Here is a 10,177-nt window from a genome sequence, read left to right as displayed (position 1 = left end):
TCCTCCTCCAGTAGGGGGTAGGAATCTCACATTGTAGAATGGGTTTATCAAACTGGACTGGAACTCAGCAAGCTTCTGGGACTTGATTGTATAACCCAAATACTCACATATTCCCATGTTAGAATTGTATCCAGCTTGCTAACATCACAAATGTCACAAGCATTTCACAGTGTTTATCATTTATCATACAATAGATTCTTAACAGCTGTTAGCCTGTTAGCTACCATGATTTAAAGTTACTGTAATTACTTGTCTCTCCTTGCCCACTTTACCAAGTCCCCAGTGGTCCAGCCCTGTTTGCATTCTAATCTGAGGAAATCAGGAGACTCACTGTGTGTTTGTGTATGTTTAAAGGAGAGGAGGGCAAACTCAGATTTCTGTCATGGTAGTGGTTTTGTTTGCTTTTTAGGCTCTGGTGCCATATAATTGACCCCTTTAAATGTACAACCCAAGGGTATTTATCCCTTTTAAAGTATTTGCAAGGTTGTATAACTAGCACCATCATATATCTCCAGAGATTTTCTTCCCCCTCTACCCCTTCTCTTGGCAACCACTTAACTGCTTTCTGTCTGGATTTGTCCTAGAGGGGACATTGAATATAAATGGAATTACTGCCTTTGTATCTGTCTTTAACATGATACATTATTTTTGAGGCTTGTCTGTGTTTTAGCATATATCAATAGTTTTTCCCCTTTCGATGGCTAAATGTTCCTGTGTATATACACATGTATGTAGCTCATCTATTCTTCTACTTAAATGAGCAGTTGGGTTGTGAAATGTTTCTACCTTTTGGCATTATGAAATGGTGCTGCTGTAAACACAGACAGACTCTGGTTTTGGTGAGTTGAGATGGAGTCTTGTTCCTCTGTGACTTAGACCATCCTGGACCTGGAGGGCCTCATGCCTCTGCAGCTTGAGTGCTTGATTCATAGTGTGCATCACAGTGCCTGGCGGCTTTCAAGGTTTTGTGTGGTCTTGGAGTCAGATGGCAATTCTGCTGCTAATGAGTACCTGCTCAACTCTTCCACCATGGCTTGCTCCCCATGCTGCACTGGTTGGACCAGTTTACACCCCTGGGGATCAGGGGATCAGTTCTGGCCTCTGGGAGCAGGAGTCAACCATTTTAAACTTGCCACCACTGGGGGCAGGGGAGGGGGCAGGGTTGGTTTGGTTTGGTTTGGTATAAGGCTTGTTGTTATTGTCGTTTTCAGTATTTGTTGTTGTTTTGTGTGAGGTTGGTTGGGTTAGGTGGCTTTTGTTTGGTTTAGTTTGGATCTTTAGCCAAGTTTCATAGAATGCAGTCTAGGTTCAAACTCAGTCTATAGCTTAGAATATCCTCCTCTTCTTGCATCCCACATGTTGAGGGTTTGAAACTATACACAAAAATAAATAAAATGTAGGAAAAATCAAATATCTGACAGCCAATGTATTAAAAGTGCTTTCTCAGAAGGAAAAAAAACTTTGGGAACATACAAAAATAATAACTTTTTTCTTGATCTATATACTTGAAAACCCAGGAAAGGTGATTAGTTTGGGAATTTCCTAAAAGCCAACAAAAAAATCTTTTCTTTTTATGGGTAATGAAGAAGTTAAAATATATATTAATACAATAACTTACCATTCAGAGTTGGGGGTCAGTTTGTTAATTAGTACTTTACTTTCAAATCATGTTGCTTTTGTGCCCTTTGACTTAATAGAAAAAAGTCAGTCTTAATTATTATTCATAAGATCCTGGCATGTTCGTTTTGCATAGTAAAAATATGACTATATCCTTAACTAGGCCGCTCCTATGTTTTCTTCTTTTGCATTAGAAAAAGTAAATGGTAATTCTGCAGACACTGCAATGGAGGGAGAAATCCTTAATGGATGCTGACAAAAGTAGCCAGCTTTCCACCTGCTCACACAGGAACAGCAGCAAGTGCAATGGAGACACTGTTGGTGATCCCCGATCCCAATACTGGCCTGCTTGGAACTCACTGCTTGTTTAGAGAGTCTACTTTCCTCATGAGCTGGTTTTGCCCTCTTCTTACTTAAGCAACTCCGAATCCACGATTCTGTGCCACTGACTGAACTTCATATTTTTGATGTCTTCCACTGCATCAGGGATTGGGGAAGAACATGAACTTGAGAGTATAACAGACCTGATCAGGATCTCAGCTCATCACTGCCGTTTATCAGCTAGAAGATACTTGGCATGCTACTTAACTTTGTTGAGCCTTTGTGTTTCCATGCCAAAAAAAAAAAAAAAATGCAATTAAGTGGGTTGTTCAGTTGCAACAGAATATTGAATATAGTAAGGGCTATGAACATGTTCTCTGAACAAATTCAGTGCCAAATTCAGCCTGACCATGTTCTAAATACTGGGCGGACAGCATGATCAAAGTAGACCACTTCTGCCCTAAGAATGTTATATTCTGATAAAACACAATAAATGACAAAGTTCATAAAAAGTCATAGCCAGTCATAGTAACTTGAGTAAGAAAAGGAATGCAGCCCAGGCAGTGGTGACACACGCCTTTAATCCCAGGGCTTGGGAGGCAGAGGCAGGCTCATCTCTTGAGTTCAAAGCTAGCCTGGTCTACAGAGTTCCAGGACAGGAAAGTAGGTTGGAAAATGCTGGTGCAGGAAGTCTTTTGTGACACCGTGACCAGAAAAGGCTTATAAATATGTTACATGTTGTAGCACCTGCTCACATTCCTATTTTCACTGTGTTTTATTTTTTGTTTTTCACATGATGAAGTCTGTTTATTATTTATTTATTTATTTATTTTTAGTTTTTAGTTTTTCGAGACAGGGTTTCTCTGTGCAGCCCTGGCTGTCCTGGAACTCCCTCTGTAGACCAGGCTGACCTGGAACTCCCTCTGTAGACCAGGCTGGCCTGTGTCAGTTCCCAAGTCCCTTTCCTCCTTCCAGCCCCTCCCATATCACCTTCCACTCCCTTTCACAGTGATGGCCTCTTTTTCTTTGACGACTATTGTTAGATACACACATACGTTGAGTCCACTTAGTGTGGCCCATGTATGTGATTATAATTTTAGGGCTCGCCACTTATGGGGTTCATCCCTGTAGAAGTTAATTCTCCCTTACTCAGTGGTCATCAGTTGCCTACGGTTATTTGTCTAGGAGTGGGACCAGTTCAGATTGGCCCCTCCTCCACTATCATATCTGTTAATATCGTAGTTACTCAGGTCTTATTTAAGCAGCCACCGGTGTCATTGAGCTATCATGGTGTAGCTTCCATATTATCTCTGAGAGATACAATGTTCCTGATCCTCTGGCTCTTACAGTCTAGGTGGCCCCTCCTCTTCTATTTTTGCTGAGCCCTGATGTAGGAGTTGTGTTACCGATACATCCCTTGGGACTGAGCACTCATGTTCTGTTGATCTCTGCGTTATAAGCAATTGTAGTTTTTGTAACAGTCTCATTTGCTGTAAAGAGAAGCTTCTTTGAGGGTAAGAGACGCACTTATCTGTGAGGGTAAGGAGAAGTTTTAGAATAGAGATTTTGCTGCTCTGATAAAGTAGGCTCTCTTCTAGGATCCATGACCTTCTCCCAGGTGCTTGGTTTCTAAGACCAGGCATGGTTTCCTTCCTGTTGAGTGGGCCTCAAGAATTTTAATTGGTGAAATAGAGTCAGTAAGTTTTGGTTTTTTTTTTTAATCTGTAGCTTAAAATACAAAGTTGCACTACAGAAGCTGTAAATTTGTCTTTGTTTTGAATAAACATCTCTTTGCCTTGGAAAAGTCGAAGCTTTATTACAGAAATCATTCCCAAAGGAAGGGTATTTATTGGGCTGGCAGTTGTGTGGTCACACTTTATTTAATTACCATAATCACCTTCTAAGTCCATGCTGAACTCAAGACAGTTCCTGAGAATGCTAATGTGTGTCATTTAGGGAGAGCCAGCAAGGGGAGGTACAGGTGCTTTGTCATTTAATCCTCACAGCTAACTTTATGAAGTGAATATTATTCTCTTAATTACAAATGAGGACACTCAGGCTTAGGTGGCAGACAGCTAACCCTAGCGCAGCCAGGGCTGAAGCTTAAGTAAGCATCTTGGTTGTGGAGCATCCACTCTTTCTGGGACCTTCTGCCTGTGGTTATGTCACCACTATTCTTAAGCAAGATTATAACTTGCTCTGCCTCACTCTTCACCCAAAATCTTGACCCTTGACTAGACCACAAGAAAGATTCACTGGCTTGGCACCTTTTTGTGTTCACTATTTTTTTTTGGACTGTCAAGAAAAATTATTATACAAGTTTTAAGGGAAGAAGCAAATCATAAAATATTAAGGGTCACCCAGATCAGCCACCACTTACAGGTACAAAGACCCACCAATGATTGCTTCTGTGTGTGGCCTTGGATTTCACCCATCTATATAAGGATGAATAGAGCCTGAATCCTCTGGAAAGCTTCGAAAGCAGAGTAGCCACTCTTGTGCCATAAGGGTCTGATGCAGGAAAGCGGATCTGGGTTGGAATGTTGGAATGTCATAAGCCTTAGGTAGTGGTCCTGCTTCTGTACCGAACATGGGGTCCACTGCCTCCTTTCTAAGTCGTTTCCTACAGTGTGCTGTATTTTAATCCACCATGGCACAGAGATCAGAAGGTCTGAACCATGTACTTTCCTTCCAGTTCAGTGGGACCTTCAACAAGACATGTCAGCTTTTTCTGTTGCTTTATTAGTAAATGGTTCTCTGTGGCAAAGGATGAAGGGGAGAATCAATCTAATTTCAGAGAACCTGATTTTGAAAAGAATAGCATACAAATTATCAATGTATAAAGATTCTGTTTTGACAGAATTGTTAAGGACAATATAGTCTACCTTCATATAAAAAATTAAGAAGTATCTCATTTTACTCTTTGTCCATAATGAAGAGGAAGTGCTTCATGGAGAAGAGTTGAAATCTAAACATCCCGTGAGAGAGCCTCATCTCTTTTCTGTTTATTAATAAGTCCATTTTTAAATATTTGTGTGTATTTGTGTGAATGTGTGTATCTGTGAGCATAGGATACCAGAAGAGGGTCGGAGGGCCTGCGGAGCAAGGGTTAGAGGCGCCTGAGCTGCCTGATGTGCTGCAAGCAGGACTCGGGTCCTCTTCACCATGAGCTGGTGAGCCTGCTAGCCCCAGGAAGTTAATTTTTTAAAGAATAAAAAAAAAAAAAAGGAATATAAATGAAAGAGAATAATAACTGAGCCTCTGAATTCTTTGCAGCCATGGCTCCAAAAGAGAAACAGAGAAAGTAAGGGGGGACCAATGTCTGTAAAGCTTTCAAAGTAGCCTTTCTTGAGGCATCAGGGAAACTGTGGGGCCCCCAAATCTAAAGATGGATGGAGATGCCTGGGCCTGAGTCAGCCAAAGCCAATAAAAAGATGGAGGAAATGGCTCTTGAGTAATGTTGCTGTTTCATTTAATGTAGAGGGTAAAACCCAGAATATGCAATGAGCCAAAGCCGCCAAGTGTGGCATGGACATGGACGCAGGGTGACCTCTTCTCAGGGACATCTCTAACCCTGAGAGAAGCACTCAGTGCTGAGGCTAATGTACATTAGCATACATTTTAAACAGTGACCCTTTTGTCTCTTTCATAGGTGAAGATGAGGATGAATTTGAGAATTTTATGCTGCCTCTCACAGTCTCTTTTGAAACAGTGTTACAAATATTCAACAATAACTTTAAACAGGAAGAAGTAAAGGTGAGTTTTGTTTTCATACATGAGGAAAGACAAGTTTATTCTTTAACACCAGAAAAGGCATTTGTGTCTCAAACCCACATCTCTAAGTATAAGCTTATGAGTTGAGCTTTAACGTAAGCGCTTCTCTAGTTTCTGATACAAATAGACTTCGAGGTCAGTGAGTGTGGCTAAGGACAGTCAGTTCACGGTTAGGTGGTGCAGCTTTGTCTCCAGTGATGCTCACTGTCTGTAAGAGCACAGTTCTCATGGCACGTACTTTAACCCTCCTCCCACCCACCCCACTCTGTGTCTCAGTCTATCTGTATAGATACATGCACATGTGCTAAAACCTTGCATCTCTGAAGATTTTTAAACAAGAATTTCTATAAATCAAGACTTTATTAAATGGCTAGGCATATGTGTATAAACAGGATCTGGTCTTCAAGTATTGCATTCTTAAAGTGAACAAGTGATTAGGGTAACTGATGGCTAAATAAGGCTTTATGTGCCTGTGGGAGCCATATTAGGATTGATTTGACAAGTCACTTCAGCTGTGGCAACAGTCATAATATCTAAGACAACATTATGTTTTATTAGTAAAATCTTTAAGTGTAGCAAGCTGTTTGTGACAAAACAGCCCCATATTTTATTGGGGGATGGGAACAGGAGCTTTGCCAAACAGAAGTAGTATCTCCTGAAATTATACTACATCAGTGCTATAGTAAATAGATAAGCACTGGTTGTTAGTCTTAATAATAAATACAGTCGAGAGAAGTAGGTACCTTTGTTGGTTGTACCCTAGTCACGTGTTATTGTTATTTGAAATAGATTGAAATATTATCCATCTTTCCTGGCTTCTCTTTTCTCTCCCTCTTTTCCTCTCTCCCTCTCTCTATCTCTCTCATATATACACACACAAATACTATCAAGTCAACTAGAAAAGGGATAACCTTCGGTGATATTTATATAACTCTGAGGAAAAAAATTATGGAAATATTATACCTTTTATTTTAAAATAGGCTTTTGAACTAGATGCTATTAAATTCTAAAATGTAAATAAGATCTTAATTTTTCTTTGTTTAAATGGCCTTCCTAAATTCCGTGTCAGTTCTCAGTCAAATTAACTGTAATTTTTAGATGCCTTCTAAATTCTTCTGACCAACAGAATCTTTGCAGCTTTTAAGTAGCCATTGCTGCCCCTCATCAGAAGAATCAGTGAGGGTGAAAACCGCCATCTTTATAAAAAATTATATTTGTCTCATTTGAAGATTTCATTATATTCCAAGCCTGTTTGGATGTAATTCCATCTAGTTTGATAGAAACCATCTTCATAGAGTCATTTTTAATGGAGTTTCAGTGATATATCCCTAAACTAGCGAGTTCTTAACGACCCTGGAAAGTGACTGCTTGATTACACTTTAACGGTATTTGCAAATAAAATCACAAGTAATTAAGGGGAAATCTCCAGGCTTTTGAGCAAGTTTGATGCATGATAACTGCCTGATTCAGCTTCATCTAGAGTAATGCTGTGTAGGCAACAGCTACTGAGATCAATAGCAACGTAATGATAGTGGCAGAATTAAGTGAGTAACCTGAGCGCTGCCTCAGAATGCATGCAGCTGCCACGAACCAAGGCCACACAGTGCACTCCGAGCTTCCGTCCTAAATGTTCATCAAAAGACGCCCTGCAGGAAAATGGAGTTAGATGCTCTTTATTGCTGATCGTGTCTCTTGCCACATTTATCAGGGAAATTGGATTAGCAGTTGGCAGCTGCAGGTAGACAAGATTCTGCAGTGATTAAATATGCAGCTTGGCTGCATTTGTTGTGACAGACCTTTGGTAAATTCTACTGTAAGCACCATCTGTCTAATTTGTATGAAGAGAACTTGGTGCTTACAGCTGCCGGTGAGGAACGAAGTCTGTTGCTTTATCATAAACAAAACTTTTGTACTAAATGGTCTTAAATGGAATTTATTAGGTTAAGGCTATTTTTCTATCATGGTGAGTAAATAATAAATGCAAAGGTGCTTTCAGGTCCTTCATTCGCACGTACTAGAGATGAAAACAGTTCTGTTTTGTTCTCCAGTAAAGAATTTAGTATTCCAATCCACAGGAGGTGGTGCTGCTAAAATATTTTTATGAAAATGCTGTAGGACTGCCAAATTCGTTTAATTTGCAACCTTACCAGGATCATCTAGCTCTCTCTATTTGTAGATATTTTTCAAATGCAGGTTTAGGTTGACGTTGAACATTAAGTTCTTTCAAACTGAAACACTGTAAGGAAAAAATGCTGGAAAGCTTTTATTTATGACTGCTTTCTTTGCTTGCTCCTAATAAAATTTAAATGAATGGTGAATTTTTGTGTATTTTTTCCCTCTCCAAAATCAAAGAGAAAGAAAGAAAAAACAAAAAACCCAAAACCCTGGTTCTAGGATATTTTTTCAAAATGTTTCTCACCCCATCCCATCATTTTATATTAAATATACTGTACTGTTCCTCTGGCCCAGGCATGGTTTTCAATTCAGCTATGACGTCACAGGTTTTAAGGAAAATGAATGAAAACTTCTGAGAGGAAGGGGAGCAGTTAAATAGGAACCTGCTATCTTTAGTCCCTTCGTAAAAACTCCACGATGTTAAATTATTTAAAATCCTTGATTTTCAGCATGCGCACATTAAAAGTTTTCGCACTAAGTGCCAAGTGTTGCAAACAGCACTTTAACAGAATGATTCTGCTTTGATCCCTGTAGCAGTTCCTGAATAATTTATCACAGGTTATTGCCTTAATTCTGGAGAGGGATAGAGCAATAAAGGCAGATGAAAACACTCCAGTTGAAACACCTTGGGGCCTGCTCATTCCTCTGACACGGCTCTTTTGTTGGAACTATTTAGAGGTTATTAAGATGTGTCTCCAGAATTAAGAGTATGCTGTAAGGATGAAGACAGCCATCTTAATTCTAAAGACAAAGCACAATGACCCTTCACCTTCTTTTTCTTTGTTGTTATTATATAGTAGAATTATGAGGATAATATTATAGCTGCCCCAGTAGTGCCACTACAGTAAAGGGTCTGTCAGACTTCCCATTAGAAACCCTGTTTGGGGGTCAGGGTGGAAGGAGCTGCGCTTCAGCTGTTTCCCAGCCCATCCGTCTCACACTTGGCACACAGACAACTGTTCACCATGCTGCGGACTGAAGCTCTCAGCAGTCTCTTCTTGAACTCTCCAAAAACGAATCCATACGACTAGATCGCTACTTACCCCGCTCATCCAGGGCACCTCAAGAAAAGTCCTGGGTTATTTGGTAGCTAGCGTGAGCTCCTGGTTAAGGCTGCTGGGTGCCTGGTCCCCGAGCTGAGTTTGAGGATTCTCCTGTAGCGTTGTTTATTTAGATTCTGTGCTGTGCTGAGAGGAATGCTAGTTTTTGAATGTAATGAATCTCTTACATTAACACTACACTTTATTGCTTGAGTGAATCTGAACTTATGCTTAGTATACACTTTCTCTGCTCTGAAGTAACAGTTTCCAAAAGTAAAACACTAGTATAATTCTATGGGCATATTTTACTGCATTAAAAAGACAATAGATGTGTTCTGATCAAAATAAAAATTAATCTTTTGTGTAGTGACATTTTATGAAAGCCCTTTGTACAAGGCAAGAAGTAAAATTCGTGGTTCTTGTTCGCTAATTTAGAATTGAATAGTGGGTATTTCATATGTATGTGGAAACTTAAAATCACTTGTGTAATTGTACATAATAAAAATAGAAATTTTTAAAAGCACTTCAATAGATGGCAAAGCCAAGTAGAAGCCATCTTACAGCATAGACAGCAATTGGAATCCAAGCGTTCAGAAAATAGATTTTGTGCTAGAGGCTACAAGGAAGAAAGGAAGCTGAGAAAGAAGACTGATCAGTGAACAGCAAACATGAAATTAGGAGTTTTTGTATTCAGAACTTTGGGTTTCCATCATTCTGTACAGTTAGTTAGAAGTAGAAATTGAGAAGTCCTGTAGACAACACCCAGGTACATTGAGTCACCGTTTAAATAGAAGGGTCAATGTGTCTGACTGAAAACTATGATTTATTACTTAGAAATGTCCATGATAATAAAGATGGTCAGAATGCATTGCCTACTTGATAACTTAGGCTTTTTACTAAAAAGGTTTTCATTTATTACCAAAATCAATCTGAAATGGTCCCGAGACCATTTTTTGGCTTAACACTTCTCCTGAAACAGTATATTCAGAAATCGCAGTTGCGTATCTCAACTATCACACCTCCTTGTTGGGCAATTATGTTTACTTGTGCTCTTTGCTCTGACATTCTAGCATCTGTCCATGGGTTTTCTTTTTCTCTTCCCATGCATCATCCTAAGGACAGCTTAATTAAGAGTCCAGAGTATGAGTCAGATCTTTTTATTCATGTCAGGGGGTTAGTTTCACTTTCCCTTCTAAAACCACTTATGAACCACGATTACTAGTTGTCAGGGTAATGCCATGCTTTTTTGC

General features: G+C 39.6%; 1 protein-coding gene across 9 annotated transcripts in view; it reads left to right on the top strand.

Annotated features, from left to right (window-relative positions):
• Ranbp17 (RAN binding protein 17) overlaps window positions 1-10,177 on the top strand; it is a 301,497-nt gene that overhangs the window by 205,048 nt on the left and 86,272 nt on the right. For all 9 annotated transcript variants that reach the window (XM_031354601.1, XM_031354599.1, XM_031354597.1 and 6 more), the window contains one exon: window positions 5,591-5,694. In XM_031354601.1, coding sequence (XP_031210461.1) covers window positions 5,591-5,694 — 104 coding nt within the window. The remainder of the gene's footprint in view (window positions 1-5,590; window positions 5,695-10,177) is intronic.

This window comes from Mastomys coucha, unplaced genomic scaffold (genome assembly GCF_008632895.1).
Source record: "Mastomys coucha isolate ucsf_1 unplaced genomic scaffold, UCSF_Mcou_1 pScaffold5, whole genome shotgun sequence".
Lineage (NCBI taxonomy): Eukaryota > Metazoa > Chordata > Mammalia > Rodentia > Muridae > Mastomys > Mastomys coucha.
The sequence above is the reverse complement of the archived record's forward strand: the minus strand, read 5'-3'. Positions and strand labels throughout refer to the sequence as shown.